Source organism: Pyxicephalus adspersus, chromosome 9 (genome assembly GCF_032062135.1).
Source record: "Pyxicephalus adspersus chromosome 9, UCB_Pads_2.0, whole genome shotgun sequence".
NCBI lineage: Eukaryota > Metazoa > Chordata > Amphibia > Anura > Pyxicephalidae > Pyxicephalus > Pyxicephalus adspersus.
This window is the reverse complement of record NC_092866.1, coordinates 9,324,256-9,341,961: the sequence shown is the minus strand read 5'-3', so window position 1 is coordinate 9,341,961 and position 17,706 is coordinate 9,324,256. Positions and strand designations below refer to the sequence as shown.

At 39.6% G+C, this 17,706-nt stretch overlaps 1 protein-coding gene across 1 annotated transcript in view; it reads left to right on the top strand.

Annotated features, from left to right (window-relative positions):
• The window catches only part of CDH13 (cadherin 13), a 433,078-nt gene that overhangs the window by 255,745 nt on the left and 159,627 nt on the right, over window positions 1-17,706 (top strand). Inside the window, exon 6 of the mRNA XM_072422511.1 lies at window positions 3,874-4,018. Coding sequence (XP_072278612.1) covers window positions 3,874-4,018 — 145 coding nt within the window. The remainder of the gene's footprint in view (window positions 1-3,873; window positions 4,019-17,706) is intronic.

Below are 17,706 nucleotides of genomic sequence, written 5' to 3'. Positions count from 1 at the left end.
TCTATTAAATCTGCTAATTATTTTATTATAAAAAGGTCAGGAAATGAAACAAAAAAATAAATATTACAACATGACAATTGTAGTTTCAAACATATATCCCTATGGATGCCAGTGCAAGGTGAAGATATAGGTGTATCGCTATAAAGGATTCCTATTTTGTCAGTAAAGCCTCCAGTCTGCATATGATCAATATACCATATTGATCATATGATTGGGGGCCTCTTAGATTGGTTGAATGGTGACCTCAGTTGTCCATATCACCAGGGTTGGAGAGCCAACAGCCACAAAAAGATTTGATAACACATTCACAGCATGGGGCATTGAGCAGTGGAACATTAATAGATCATAGGCACAAGTGGATCCATGCACTTTGGAAAACAGTGTAATTTTTAGGGTGTATTTGTTTTGATTTTTATTATTGTTGGGTTTATTTTTATTTTGTCATTTTATTGTGACTTTTTCATTATAACAAGCTTGCTTTTCCATATTTTTACTATTGTATTTAATATAGAGATTTGTAGATTAGCCACTAGAGGGAGCAAATGTTGACCTTGCAATTATTTAACCTCCATCCTTTACAGCAAATTGTCAACCAAATGGAAAGAGCTTTGCTTTTCTTGTGTTGGACTCACAGACATGCATTATGAGAAGGAGCTGTAAAGCTCTGAAAAGGAAACAGAACCTGTGTGTAATAAGCAAATATAGTTTCTGCTATGAACATACAGGTCCTGATTTATTGCTCATTCCAAGTCTGGAGAAAATAAACGACCAGGAGAAAACCTGGGTGATCCAGCAAACCTGTAATAGATCTGGTCCAGAATTGAAAACATTTTGCCAACTAATAGCAAATGATTTTTAGGAAATCTGTTCCAGGTTTTATATATCTATATGGTTCTTTCACGATAGTCAATCTTCTCCAATCTTGGAGGGCATTAATAATCCTGCCCACAGAGTCATAGGATAGTCATATAACAAAGGTTTAAAAACATTAAAACCTGAGGCACTTCAGACCTGTGGTTGACTGCAGCATTCTGCTGTAGGCTCAATCACGGTCTTGACCACTTCCATTCATTTGAACCATTTCAAGGATCATGGCACAGTTCCAGTAAACGACAAGTCACTTTGATGATCACATGCTCACTTTTTCTACCTCGGAGGAAGAACGGCTGCAGCCATACCCGTCTACAAACGAGTTAACCTACGGTGTGGTTTGCCGCTCCCGGGTGCTCAGTAGCAATTTGCTATGCACCAAGGAGCCGCCAACTATGCATTTTTCCACTGCAAGCATGAAAGGGGCCTAATTTATGTGCAAGTTTAACGATAGCAAATGGAAAAGAGGTGCTCTTTCCAAATCTGTCACTGCAAGGTCTTTCCAACAGACAGAGAAGAAAATACAGAGGTGTTAGCAGGGGGGGAAATGAAGTCTGAGGTTAAACCTGAACTTTGCGTTGGTACGTTGACAAGCTTGCAATAAAGCAAGGATCAGATTGGAATAGTTGTTTAGCATTAGCAGGTAAGTATGACTGTGGGATCACTTTAGCTTACATCATTTATAAAAGCCATTCCTTTACATGGAAGGAATCAGCAGGTCACAAAGTTGCTCACGCTGAGTAAAACTTGAAGAGCATTAAACTCTTAGGAAGGGAGGCTTGTTTGCAAGCACTTAGGCTGTTTTACCATGTAATCATTTACCTTTATAGACCGTTTTCTTTTAAATAATAATTATCCACTTTATTATTGTACAGCATGCAGATATTTTATGCTTGTCTCCAAGCTGCAATTCTGACAATACAGAAATGTACTATACAGTTTCATTAAAATTTAGAAGGTTATGGCCGGGAAAACTGGAACGTCTGCTGGTAGTATAAAATTCCCACTGGATGTTTTTGATGTCTTGGGTCTTATTAGGTTTCAACAATGGATTTCTTGGCTCCATCATGCGCTTCTCAAGGCCTTAGATCCACAATTTAGGCAGGTGGAGGTTTCCATGTCTTATCTTTATCATATATAATGTATAAATTAGTCATCCAGCAGGCTTTACAAGGCTTCTTTTGTTTCAGATAGGTATAGTCACCTCTTCAGTCAGTGGGCTTGATTTATTAAAGCTCCACAAGGCTGGAGAGGATACACTTTCATCAGTGAAGCTGGGTGATCCAGCAAACCTGGAATGGATCTGGTTCAGGATTCAAAACATTTGCTAGCAAATACCAAATGACCTTGAATGAATTCATTCCAGGTTTGTTGGCTCACCTGGTTTCACTGATGAATGTGTATCCTCTCCAGCCTTGGAGAGCTTTTATAAATCAGGCCCAATGGGTTGACTTACTAGAGCAATACAGACTGTTCGCATAGCAAATTTGAATTATCTCCTTATAAAGGGTATGTCACCTAGCCCAGTAAATTAAATAAAGTTCTGCAGACTTCAACCATCTACTCACAAGAAAAATTCCTATTTTTTAGATTCCCTTGCTCATGATTGGGTATTCCTTGCTAAATGAATATTCAGTGCATTTACTAAGCTAAGCAAATTATTCATTATAGTTTTATAATTCACCTTCGTAGGTGAACATTCAAAATTCCTTCGGTAAATCAGCTGTAATGATTGTGATCCAATCCTCTGTTAGAAACATTACAAGAGCTGATTTATTAAAGCTTTCCAAGACTAGAGGAGATAGACTATCATGGGAGAACCTGAGTCATCTAACAAACCTGGAATGGATTTCTTAAAAGTCATTTGCCATCAGTCCGCAAATTTTTGAAATCCTGGACCAGATTCATTCTAAGTTTGCTGGATCACCTATGTTTTCCCATGAAATTATATCTTCTCTCGTCATCAGGCCCATAGATTCCATTTACCTTATTACAAATATAGGACCCCATAATTCACTATAATAATATTCACTCGATGGTGGTAAGGTTTTCCTAGGTGCCATTTTACCTTCTTAAGTGGGGTTCATAAAGGGTGCTTGGTAGGCAAATGTTTCCCTTATAAATGACATGTAACCTTAACCTGACACGTACTTACCCAACTCTAGCTAACCCAAAGAATAGGAGCTTACCCATAAGGCTAGCTAGGTTTGGGTGAATCCTTGGTGCTAGTGCTAGGTAGGATTAAAGTAAGAATTTATAGAGTGGATTGTTTACCTTCTGAACACTTTCCCTAATGGATCAGCTAATATTTCTACTATAGGTAGAATCGTAACAGATTGTGTGCTAGACATGTGGCTATACCCATGGAGATTCTATCCTTTCTGCCTGCAAAAACTCAATATGAATCAGTAACCTTTTCTAAATAACATTGTATCAACCATATTTATTTGCATTTCAGGCATCATCATGCTGCTATGCAGATAATTAGTATGCTGCAGCTTTATTATAATTTTAGAGTCTGACACAGATTTCTGTAATGGGATTCCCTTTGAGATGGAGATGCAAAGGAGGAGGGGGGACTATTGCTTTGGGGATATCTAATAACATTGTATCAGGCCACCCTGCTGCCAAATGTTTGCTAAGCTGCTAATGTCAGAACTCTTTATCCTGAACTACAAGAATGTATGGGCTTGTTAATCATGACTTGTAAAACTCTGGTGCATCAGAAGGGAGTGCCCTCACACCAATGATGATATCTCCCAGCATGACTTACCCTCTCCTTCTATTATCCCTATGCCATTCGGAGCCCTTTTGATATTTTTTCTAGGGGATGCATATCCTTGCCTCCAAAAACGATGACCAGATGCTACAACCTAGAATTTACAATTCTATAGACTATAAAAAAATTTCTAACTTTATGACACGTGTAGTTTCTCCTTGACAGGTCATTGACTGGTTGTCTGGATTTGTTCTCTAATCTCCATATTGTCTCATCTCCCACAGTTGCGGGTGGAAACCATCGATGAAAGTGGAAAAACCATTGAGGGTCCAGTGGATCTAGAAGTCGTGGTCATCGATCAGAATGACAATCGGCCAATCTTCAAGGAAGGCCCGTACATTGGTCATGTTCTTGAAGGGTCTCCAACTGGTGAGTGTGAACCCATCCTTAACATTCACACCCCAAAATGATTTCCTAATAGCTGACACTGAATCCTTAAAAATTACATAATAATTTTCAAACTGAAAAATGATAATGTATTGTAAACCAACATTTCTTGAAGGTTCTAATGAAGGTTTTATATGATTGTTAAATGATACAAATAGAATGGACATGAGTATACCATTTAGGTCTGCTTTTTGCTTCAATACCTACATGAGAACAGGATTTGAAATGTTTAATTTCTTTGGCATGTTGGCTACCTGGGAATTGTCCAGACCCCTTTAGATCGGTTGGCTCTTGGTAACAAACCTGTAACAATGTCAATCTGTGTTTGTCGTAGAAATCAGTGTCTTATATATGCTTCTTCTGAAAGTGATAACCAGGCCAATTCTGTACAGGACATGTATCTAGTATATGGAGGAAATATCTGTTTGGCTTAAAACCCAAGTGTTGGAATCTAAAAGGCAAATATTCATTTAAAGATAAGACCATAGGTTTGTATGATTTTTCGGAAATTATAGGTTAATATGTGTTTTTAAGCCTTCTCAGTACAGTATACTTTTTCTTAATGGCTTTGTCCTCTATGTATATAATTTATTGTGTACATAATCATAGTTAGCTTGATTTCCTGTTGCTTTGGTTAACATTGTTTGGAAAGTTTTTAAGGTGTTTGAGGACACATAAGCATGCAATGGTGTATGGAGTATCTAAGAAGCAGACCACTGTAAGGTAGAACTGTGACTGTGGATATTTAAATATTAAAAATGTTTAACAGGTAGCAAATAAGATCTTACCAACCTCTGTAGCCTCTGGCTTTGTGAAATAATTCATTCTCAAACAGAAGCACTGGTGTCCACCAAGTGAAGATTAGAATGTTGGTAGGCTGCTTGGGTTGAAGAACTCCAATTCGAAGTTTTTTATAACTACAGGCAGAATTTAGGAAGGGAACAGACCTTTTAATAACCATTTGCTGTGTGTCCTTAACTTCGACACCATCCCTTATTCAAGTCTTTTTTTCTATTCTTCAAATACTTATTGTAAATCTACTAGTCAGCTCTAGCAAAAGCAATGAAATCTCTATGTGGATGAAATTTTTATCTCTGCAGTTGTTGATTTGAGAAAACAACTAATCGCATACAAACACATAAAGATGCATTAAAAAATGGCATTAAAAGTAAACTTTGCTCTAATAACTCGTTATATCTGCTCGCTAGAGACGTACAGTACTTTCCCTTTAATTGCTGCTTATTTGGAAGAACATAGCTGATGTTTTGCGCTGACTTTGAGCTGTTACCTTAATACGAGGTTTATGTCTCCGGAGTAATTAGCAGCCTCCTCTCGGTGAACCGTGCTTTCATTGCCCCGAGCAAATTAAAAAGAAGACAGTAAGACTATTGCTACATTAAACATAAAGATGGATCCAGCTTGCATTAGAAAGTCTTCAGTAGCCTGGAAGCAATTTTAACATCTGTTACTAGCATGACACACAGGAGAATTTCACTGATCACTCTGTTAAAAGGAAGATAAGACAAAACTGAACCCATAAACAGTTAGATCTGTTTACAGCAGTATGATGAGTGATGGCGGAGATGTTCCATCCGGGCTGTGACTGCAAGGATCAAAGATGGTACCCTCTAGGGTGGAAAGCAGCTCCTCTTGGACCTTTCAGGCTTTTTGCTGCAATGGACACCATGGAATTTATAAAAAACATTTTCATATTCTGTGTTTGGCTATGTTTTAAAGGCCCAGGCTGTTCACTTGGATGATGCCTGTGCGCAATGCAGTAGTTTTAGGTGTCTAAAGACCAGTCATGTGACACAAAGGGTCCTTTGGCACTTTGGGTTTATGGCTCCCCGATCTTACAGATTCCAACCTCCTATGACTTTCCAGACCATTCTCAATAGCCTAGCTAGCATGATGCAAAATACAATCAAAGTGTCTCTTGCTTGTTCCTGCATCACAAATGACACATTTCACAAAATATTATTTATAGATAGAGCACCAGAAATAGAACTGGTCATGGCAAACCATGCCTGTAGCCTGGCTGGAGCCATGTCTGAAATTCCCTAATCGTGCCTTGAACCTGGAGAATCAATAGGTATTTTTTTGTATTTGCAAATTTTTTAAATGGATAAAACATGAGAAGAAACATGAGCAAATACTGCAGGGTTGACATTCATGGATTTGAGCTGTATTTTTCTTGATTCAATCATACATTTTAGGTAATCAGGGTTCAATGAGCCCTTTGAGCTTTCCTAACCTCCCATTTAGTCTAGACATGGTGAATGTAGGGTGAATTTCCCTTCTGTCCACCATATAACTGGTGTTACAAAGCACCTACTCTTTACTCTTATCTGTTCACAGTCTATACCAGTGGTCGCTCGCAACCGGTTTGCAAGAAAATTTTGGTGGGCTGCGTCTCTGGCCGGTGCACCCCCCATCGAGGTCAGGAGAAGGTCAGAGCCGCGAACCATGTCTCCCGTATGGATTGCAGGCTTAGGGCGGTGGGCAGGTTGTGTCTCTGGACACAATCTGCCCACTCTACCATAGCAGGCTCGGACCTGCGATGAGAGAGTGGGCAGGTTCTGGCATCATGACGTCACTATAGGGAGAAGTTTTTCCCCTTTGAATGACACACGCCTCCCAACGCATGCGTGGTCAAGGGCCAGTAAGTTTAGTGGTCAATAGGTCCAAAAAGGTTGGCAACTACTGGTCTATACAATGTCCTCTCATACAAGCACATATTAGGACACTCAGCCTCACACAAACAATGTCATTTTTTTGCCCCTCTCTTTGACTAAGCCCATTTGGTGAAATGCGTAAGATTAGGTGGGTCTAGAGTTAGGTCTCTCAATTCTGGGACCAGTAAAGTTCCAGATGGGATCATTAATATTATGCAGCTCCTTGTCCTGTTAAAGGTGTCAGTAACTGGCACTAGGACAAGCACCAGACTCACCTACACTCACGTCTGGCTGTCAGGATTCTTCAATCAGAAACAAAACGAAGACCGTCATCGGCAGTATGCACTCAATAACTACAAGCCAGGTATAACTTAAGAGATATACAGCACAAACAGGAACAGTGAATATCAAACATAGTGCAACATACTGAAACATACAGAAACAGTAAGCTATATATAACTATATACATTGGACAAGTATATCAGGAGCAGGGACAGTGCTAGGACAGGTGGCCAGAGCACCAGCAGGGATATAGGTTTAAGGACACAGAGCCGATGCTAAGACAATGGGAGGAATGTGAAGCCTGAATGTATAGCCCTACTAATACTACCACAGGTGTTGCCAAACCAGGAGGTGACTGTACAGCAAGTCACCTGCTGGTTGCACGTGGAAGCACATGCCAAACCACAGTGCCGCCAACAGGTGACAAAGGGAGTTGCATGTTTCCTGACCCTGGCAGAAGTGGCATTTTATATCCGTACCGATCTTTACAATTTTGGGTACCCAAATCTGAACCCAAACTTTGAGCTGAAATTCGGCCGGACCCGGCGAACCCAAACTTCCAGGTGTTCGCTCATCCCTACCCACTAACCAATAATATTAGTGTTGAGCGAACCCGAACTGTAAAGTTTGGGTCCGTACCGAACTTTACGATTTTGGGTACCCGACGAACCTGAACTTCAGGTGTTCACTCAACCCTAATATTGAGCTTTTCGAGCAGAGACATCCAGGTCTATGGTATAATGCAGGGGTCCTGGATTGTATATGAAGACATTGAAGGCCTGTTCACATCCAGTGAGAGGAGGACAGCAGAGCAGAGGGCAGTGAACAGGGGGGATGAGGAATAAGGTAGGTATGTGTTCTGGATTTAACCTTTGCCTATAAGTAGTAGTAAGAAATTCTTCAGTGCTGACTGGAGACCAGCTTTAAGTCTAAAGCTCCGTACAGGTACTCAATGTTCATCACTCAAAATCATTGTTAGCCAGTCTTTTCTATGAAGAAGGAGGATGGGAGAAAGGTGACCCGCTGTGACCTGACTATTAGAAAACAAGAGCTGTCATTACTGTCTGCTGTTTATTGATCCGGCACAACAGATCGCCAATCAAATTTGAGGAACAGCTGTACACTAGATTTTTACCCAAGATGAACCTAAATGATGTTTGTATGAAGCTTTAAGGGGTGCTGCAGAAGAGTGTAAAATTTGAGGGTTTTGTTATAGGTCATGGAGCTTTGCCATATTTACTTGTTCTTGGCACTGAAACCACACTGCGAAAATTAACAGAGAAGAAACAAACCAAAAGAGAGAAAACAATGCTTGTAGCCGAATTAAACACGGAGCCTCTCATTCCCATTTAGAACAGGCAAAGTAGCTGAAAATCTGTTTCCCCAATTACTACAATTGCCTGAAAGCATTTTATTTCAGCAAGAGAACACCATTCAAGGGAATAGATAAATATCAGAACATAATTACCAGGTATGAAAGGGAAGCGGACCAGCTTTCAGAACAAGGTGTTAACAGGCTGGGGTGTTTTGACAGCCTGATGAATATCTCACAGATCGGAATGGAGGAGGCTGAATGTGAATGGCAAAGGTCTGCCGGGCCAACCCACACAATGGGTATCGATAAGTGTTGCTAGCAAATAATTATATATTGTTTTCTTTCCCAGCAATAAATGAATGACGTTCACATTCATTTCTGCTTTCCCTCAGAGTGTAAACATTTAATTAGCAATGGTATGTTTTATTTAGACCTTTTAATATAGGCGTGCGTTCTAAATAATCCACGATGACAGGCTGTAATTGGGGAAAAAGACATGGCATCAATGGAAGTCAAGCAAGCTTTATTTATATGTTGTATGTTGATGAATATAAAACATTCAGCTGGTATTTCTGTTTAGTTGTTTGTGTGGGTTGCTGGTAGTATTTATATTTAGTAGTATTGGTCTTGTAGGGAAAAATAATAGTACCCAAGGATGTTTATTTAGCTGACTCAGGCTATGTTCCTCCATAGAATTGTGGTCTATGGCCATTGATATCCGAACTCTAGGCAAATCTAGACGGTTCTTTTGGACTGGGGTTGATTAGGAAGAAAAATGAGAAAAATCACTCCTTTTTAACATCACAAGACTTATAAGCATATTCAAACCCAAAACCTGGTAATCTAGTATCTTCATGTCAACACTAATTTCTCCATTGGGCCTGATTTGTTAAAGCTCTCCAAGACTAGAAAAGATAGACTATCATAGGAGAATCAGGGTGATTTAGCAAACTTGGAATAGATCTTGTTCAGGATTGAAAATATTTGCCAACTAATAGCAATTTTATTTTTAAAAATCCAGTTTTCCTGGATCGCCTATGTTATCAAATGATATTCTATCTTCTCCAGTCTTAGAGAGATTTAATAAATCAAGCCCATTGTCTCTATAGAGGTGGCCATGATGATCACACTAGCTGGACTTCAAACATCCAACAATGGGAGACTCTCAGGTTTATTTAAACCTATCGGTATGTAGGCAGGGCTTACCATCAAATTTGTACCGAAGGGTCCCCAACATAAGCCATCAATAAAAAGATATAGGTCCTATAGGTGGAGTGCTCAGATTCTTTAAAGTTAGGGACAAAAGTTCTCAGAACTGCCTTGATGGGACAGTATGGCTTCCACATATATAAGAGTTAGTTAGCTGAAACAGAATAGTTTTTTATGCTGGCTAGCTCTGATTTTTGGGTACTTTTGTAGTAGACAGTAGTAGTAGTCTTTTGTAGGAAACTTCAAACATTTCTGGCAAAACAAGTTTTGCCTTCACCACTAAAGACAACACTGTTAAAGGAAAATCTTCCCCTGAAGCCTCTACTTTTAGGTATGTTGATTTTCTCCTTGTCCCGTAGTGCTCTGTGGTTCCTCCAGCTGGCACTTACATCACCAAAGTATTCCTTCATGAAATATGGGTCAGCATGGGCAACCCCAGAGCATAGCAAACTCCTGGAAGTTTTGAAAGAGGACATCAGTAGTCTTCTTGAACCAAAAAGCATTTGTTAGTTTGGGAAGAGGTAAGTATATACTACCTTGTCTTACTTAAGGACAGCTTTATTGAACCTGAAAGATTTAGGGTTTAATTCTTCAGCTTTCATAAAAATAATACCTGCTGATCATGCTGTAAATGTACCTTTTCAGCCACTTCTTACTCTAGGGTGAAAATCCTCTATACTTTTCTCCTAATTATTTTTCTGCATTGTCACCTCATCACAATGGGAAATGAAATGGGGAATGAAAACAGGAAATGGTTGTAAAAGTCTGCAGAACATAAGTGGCACTGAGATGCAAAAATAAAAAAACAATGAAATTCATTTTTTTAAAAGGAAAAAAAATCCTTGATACTTGTTGTAGCAAATTTAATGTCATCCTCTTAGGGTGTACATCTATTCCTCCTATGATAGAATGTCTTACATTATTTTTGTCTTTGTTCTTTTTTTACATTTTTATATTGATTTTACAACAAAAACATCTTTTTTAACAACATATTAATTTTTAATTTTGTTCTTTATTGTTTATCTAAACCCTAAACTTTTCTCTGCCTCGCAGCTTATTTTATTATTTAGTTTCATTTGTTGATTGTTACCCATAATTCCTTTTACGCTGCCCCCCGTCTTGCTCTCGAGCTCCCTGCACGGCAGTACATCACATCTAAGCACTTGCTATCCATCTTTTCATTACGAATTTGCTCTCTCCAGAGATGCTCTGAATCAAGGATTTATGTACAAATTAGGCCTCACTTCAGTTAGGAATATTGTGTGCTCCATGGTAAAATATTCAGCAGGAGCTGAATGCTAAAATATTGATTTGGTGCAACGTCTAATTCTCTCTGCTCGCTCCGCTTGGATAGCTGCAGTCGTGTTTACTGTCATTTCCATACGCGATAATTTAGTTCATTACTGTACCACTCTTTACAGGGGTTGTAACCCTATAATACAATTTAATTGGCTGAGACAGATATGATTTGACTCTGATTTTTTCCAGGGCACTTCTGTTTTCTTCCCTTTTATTTCTCTGTGTGCAATGGCTCCTACACATGGCAATATGAGTAAACCAACAAACCTGTCTTCTCATTGTCTGGTTCTCATGGTTCTAAACTTTGGGGCTGTCCCCATTGTGTGTTTCTCCTCTCCTCACTATGTGGCTCACTTCTCTCTACCATGTGGATTTTCTTTCCTCATTGTCTGGTTCTCCTTTCTGCACTTTGGGTCTGTCCTCAGTGTGCGGCTCTCCTCTCCCTACTGTGTGGCTCATCTCGCTGTGTGGCTTTTAATACTGTGTGGCTCTTATTACTGTGTGGCTCTTCTCACTGTGTGGCTTTTAATGCTGTGTGGCTCTTCTCATTGTGTGGCTTACCTCTCTCCACCATGTGGCTTTTCATTCCTCATTGTCTGGTTCTCCTTTTTGCACTGTCCTCAGTGTGGGGCTCTCCTCTCCCTATTCTGTGTCTCTTCCCACTGTGTGGCTTTTAATGCTGTGTGGCTCTTCTCACTGTGTGGCTTTTAATGCTGTGTGGCTCTTCTCACTGTGTGACTTTTAATGCTGTGTGGCTCTTCTCACCTTTTAATGCTGTGTGGCTCTTCTCACTGTGTGGCTTTTAATGCTGTGTGGCTCTTCTCACTGTGTGACTTTTAATGCTGTGTGGCTCTTCTCACTGTGTGGCTTTTAATGCTGTGTGGCTCCTATTACTAAGTGGCTCTTCTCACTGTGTGGCTTACCTCTCCCCACCATGTGGCTTTCCATTCCTCATTGTCTGGTTTTCCTCTCTTTTCTACATGGTTCTCCTTTCTGCATTTTGGGTCTGTCCTCAATGTGAAGCTCTCCTCTCCTTACTGTGTGGCTCTCATTGCCTTGTAGCTCACCTCCCTCCATTGTGTAGCTTTCCTTTCCTCATTGTCTGGATCTTCTCTCTGTTCTACGTGGTTCTCTTATTTAAACTTTTGGGCTGTCCTCACTATTCATCTCTCTTCTTCTTACCATGTGGCTCTCATCGATGTGTAGCTCACCTCTCTCCACTTTGTGGCTTTCCTTTCCTTTATGCCTGGTGCCTTTTCTTTACTACATGGTTCTTCTCTCCTCACTTTGAGTCCTTACTGATCTTATCCCCTTATTGTTTGGTCTTTCCTCTTCTTACTGCGTGTCTTTCATCTCCTCACTGAGTCCAATATAAATAAGGTAAAAGATCACTTTGACTGGAGAAAATAAAAAATAAAGATAAAATATCTCTGAAAAATAATAAGTAAAAGCAGCCTGCTTTAGTCAGTGTTAAGTAGTCTGGGCATCTATACATTTGTTTTGATTGTCAGTTTCTGTGGTAATACCCTCATTATTTGAACAGATATTTGGATTACAAAATATTCCATGTCCTGACAAATGTTTATTGCAGTCTATAGAGCAAATACTAATCATAGTCAGTTGTTTCCCTACAAACCTCACCATATGAAGCACATGATGAATGTTTGTTTTATGGCCTGCAAAAACCCTACAAGTCTCTTCAAAGTAAAATTTCTTCATAAGCACTTTCATATTAGAGCAAATACTTTGAGCTTTCTGGATTTAAGCTCTTGTTGGAGCAAAGAGGATCCCTCAGAACGGGTGTTTAATAATTCTCAAGTTTACACTAATTTGAGTGCTAATAAATCCATGGCATAAAATGAGACCAGTAATTTGCTGGCATGACGGATGACATTTATAGAGATTGTAAAATGTTTTGTAAGAATGAAAACATCAGCGATGTACAGTTTATCTTGTCATTAGAATCTTGCAATTTGCTCTCTAATTGATAGTAAAAATTACAAAAAAAATCATGACAGCTTTGCAGAAATAGGGATAGACGCACTTTACATAAACGGGAAGCATCAACTTAGAATTTCTATTTTCCGACTCACTGGTCAGCATATCACGGCTTAAAGGAAAGCTTAATATTAAAGTATTTAAAGGAGAAGTTCTGGCAAAGCAGACATCACAAAATGATCACCGGTATAGCTAAAGCCTTTTTTGTGTTCTTTTCTGAGTTTACTTTACCCCCTTGCAGTTCTTTATGAACTGCACTAGATTTGAACCAATGACACCTCCAAGACTGGAAAAGATCGATTATCCAGATGGGTCATCCAGCAAACCTTTGCTTTATATGGCAAGTTTTGCAGATACATGGCTATCACACCTAGATGAGCTTGTTGCCATTTTACTCCAAACCCATTGGTATCTAGTTGGTGTTGGTCTTCTTTGCAACTCTAACTTCCTCCATTCTTCTTCTAAGGTTTTCCATTTTGGAAGATTTTGGAATCTGTCTTTGGGAATTTGTAAGTCTAGGTACTAATGTTGAATGTGAAGTCCTGGCTCACAATCTGTGTTCCATCTAAACATGTTCCATGGGTTCCATGGGAATGAGGACAGGGCTCTGTGTAGGCCATTGAAGTTACTGGCCACCAAACTCATCAAATCATGTCATTAATGAGTTGACTTTGTGCAGGGTCATGTTGAAATGGTAAAAGGCCTTCCCCATACTGTAAGCATCAGATTGTGAACAGTCTGTAGTCAGACATTTAGAGGGCACACATTTTTGGCTGCTCAAATTCAACATAAAAGGACAGAAGCCAGAGACACAGGACATTGTGTTTCCAAAATCTACCCAAAGACACATCCTAGATAGGAAGATCTGTTAATCTGGAGGGATTTCATTGATGTCTTACTATACATTAAAATTGCATTTCCTTGCTACCTGTAAGGACAGAAAGGGACTTCAATGTTCTTCATAGAGCCCACACAAACTTAAACCTGCCTTGTGCAAAACTAGAGTCACGTGCAAAAGTAAAAACCTGAGTAATGTTCAAAGTGGAACTAGGATTCCACTTTTACAAATGACTGATCAGGCTCTTGGTTTCTGGCCATAAAACCAGTTTTTGGCTCACAGGGAATTCCAGCAATCCCGGCTTTCTTAGCATGTGCCGAGAATGAAGAACTCCAGCACAGGCTTCATCCCATCTTGGCCATTTAACATGGTAGAAGGTCATCTCGATCGAAAAAAGAGAAACATGGATAGGTGAGTGGCGACACTTTAATACCACTTTAACTCTTCCCTACTCTACAAATAAAGTAAAAGGAGTTTCTCCCTGTCCTTCCACCTTCTGGAAATAAATAAATGCAATCATAGTTTGCAAAATGTAGTATCCTGTAGCAATCAGTATCCTTCCTTTAACTAGATTAGGTTATGGTAAACCAGGATGAGGTTGACTGCAATGGGTGTAATAACATAGTTTGTTTCCCTTTAACAGATTCCCTTTAAACAACATGCATCCATCCGATACCTTCTACGTCAGTCACTTTAAATCTTTCTAGTTAATGATGAATATGTATTCATGTATGTGCCTTTATTTTGCCGTGTTATGTTCTGATCATTTTCCTCTTCCATGTACCTCGGGACATCCTCCCCTTTCTCTGTCTTCCCGATAGGTGAACATGGCGCACATCTGACTAGCTGCAGGCCTTCCCATGACAGAATCCGAGACATATTGCCGCTTAATATTCGTTGCTGTGTTTTCCTCAGGAAGAGCTAGTTGGGGCCAAGCCTGCTGTTTCTGCTCTTTCTGTACATTAATTTGTAAATGTTTTCTTCACCGCGAACGCATGGGTCTACACTGTGTCCTCCTCACTGCTTTACCAGATAATGGCTTCCACCTGTAGCTTGGCTCTCAGTGTGAGATGTTTTCTTCCCAAAGTCCCCCATGGTTTATCTGTCTTCTTATTCTAAGGAACTTCATGCCCTGAAGAGAACTTGCAGGATGGATTATTAGGCAGTCAAGCTTATACCAGTCCGAATAAGGTATTAGCTGAAAGTCGGAAGGTCCAATTGGTCAGAGATGGTGAGCGTTGGATTAGCACAGCTAGTTAGTTGTGGTCCCTTTACATGAGCACTTAAGGGTGACCCTTTAGAATTTCAAATTAAAGTTACCAGCATGATTTGTGCATGCAGGATGAGTAATGTGTAAATGTAATACTTGCAGATATTTTTTAGCAGAGATCACAGTCCACCAACAACACTTTCACCTGATTTTCTCAGCAGAGGGACTACACCATCATCCAGGGTCACCATCTACTTCTTGAACTGAGATGTTGGCTCAGAGATAACCCAATGAAATAATTATAACAACAATGCCGCACAATATCCTGCTATTGCTGTCTTGCTTCCTACAGACTGAGGAAGGTACCTGTCAAATGGAGATTACCTAGCTACACGACAGAGAACTTTTTTTGCCACACTAACAATGAGTTTTGTCCATCCATCATACCTTGACGTTGAACAGTGTAGCACCAACATTGGTATGCACTTTGATTGCATTGTGTGAAAGAACCTTTAAAGGGTCCCAGCCATGTATATTACATCACTTACCCTATTTAACTATTTAACTTTCTGGAAAAGCACGCTGTATGGTTTGTGTTGGCCATCATTGTAGACCAGCCATTTTTAACCAGTATTATAGTGGAAGGCTAGGCTTCCTTCATGGGTTGCACAGTTCCTTGAGCTATGATTGACTGTCTTGTCTGATGCGGTGCCTGCCCAGGTTTTGGTATAATGCCACTTGGCAGTGCCACAATCATGACACGAACAATCTTTTAGTTGTTTTTCTGGGTAGCATTCTAATCAGCACTGTAGGGGAGCATTTTTCACACTGCCCATTATAATGAGCGACATTTCCCAATGACCACAGATGAATTTATTTTGGTAGGGGTTCCCTCAGACCTGAAATGTTTTCAAGGGTTCCCCAGGATGTGGAAGGTTGGGAAAGGCTTTTGTAGACAAGGATACAACAAAATAGATTCTGTGTGTTATATCTTTTTATTATTATATCTTTTGTCCCAATACTCAGTCATAGGGGTTTTATTGAATGATGCACTAGGTACCCAATATTGTTATAGGCAGCCCTAAATGAACTCCGCTTAGTGTAATATTCAGCTAGACAATGCTCGGCTAGTGCATCCAAGAAATATTTGAACATTAAATGACAAAATGTCCATCTATTATCAATCAGATCAAACTTTTTTCAGTACTCAACACGTTTCGCCATATGAGGACGTTGAGATGGGTAACAAGTGCTACATGGCATGATAGGTATATTTTTTACATACAAGGCCAGAGCACATTTTTCTAGAATATAAGGACAATATTGATACAGTAACAAATAAAGCATGAATCTATAACAATTACTTATAAATGAAGAATTTCATTTTGTAAATCAAATGAAAAAACTTGTGTCAATGTGAAAGACTAACCCTATCAGGAAGTTGCATTAGGTGTACTCCTTTAAACTTGCAGGGGGACCAAGGAAAAATTGGACGAACTTAAATTTAAGTGTAGAACTTTTTTTTAATGGAAGGGCTTTTATCAACGTTACCGCTCAGGACAGAAAAAACATCACACTTCCTCAGCTGCCTGCCTAGCAACAGCCTGGAAAAACATTAACAATGGAAAGCAATTCTATTATTACATTTACTTTTTTTTTATAAATAAAAAGGTGCATGCTACATTTATTAACAACGCAGACAAAAGGCCTTTATGGGTCAGTTTTTAGATGTAAATACAGTTAGCAAAGTTCATCTCTGCTTCAAGGCAATTTACAGAATGCTATTAGTAGCTTTCATTCAAGGCTAAAGCTTTACAATTAGCACATTTTCCAGAATTTTCCCGCTAATATCACAAGGGCGGCTTTTAAACATTTTTTGCTACAGAGGAATACATTTTCTTCCTATCTCCTACACAAAGCCATCGCCAAAGACAAGCCTTTATCTTCCCCACTGCTGAGTTTCCACTAGAATACACAGTAAAACACTGGATAATATTCTCAAACTGTCATTTTTTGACAGAAACCGTGAAGACGGCTCTTAGCTGGCTGGTCCCATAGGAGGCATTAGCTGAGGGAACAGTAGGAAGCTGATGGAGGGGCTGGAGACATGATGTACTAGGGGACAAGCTGCCAGTTATAAAACAAGCCTAGAACTTAAAGCTGAACTTCAGGCCAAACACCCCAATGTGTACTTACATTTTAATAACAAAAAAATGAATTTTAAATGCAACTGAAATATATTTTAGAATTTAACTTCATTTCATCCTCCTATATTCCTCTATTCAATAGCACTCAGACTGGGAAAGGTTACGGAAGCACCCTGGGGCAATCAGCGGCTTTGCATTCACATAGACGGTTAAACTCAGGGGCGGGTATGGGGAACCAAACCCTCCCATGTCCAACCCACATGGGCCTGATGTCTGTTCTGCACAGCGCCCTGCCAGTTATAAAACAAGACTAGAGCTGCATTCAGGCAAAAACACCCCAATTTGTAGTTATTTAAAAAAAAAATAACAAAAATGAATTTTAAATGCAGATGAAATAAATATGAGAAATTAATAGATTTCAGCTTCTTACATTCCTCTATAAAACAGCACTCAGACTGGAGAAGGTAACGTAAGCATTCTGGGGCAATCAGCGGCTTTGCATAGGGATAAGAGAGCAAGTTTTTAAAACTCCATCTCGCTGCGAATTCAGACGTTCTCACTTACCGAAATTGTAAGCGAGAATGGCCGGTGTAAATTTGCCAGTTGAGCTCGAATTTTCACTGGCTGTATTCATTGATCAGCTCAGTGTGTGATCCCCGGCATTAGAGGTAAATGGGGGCAAGTCTCCCCATTCAAA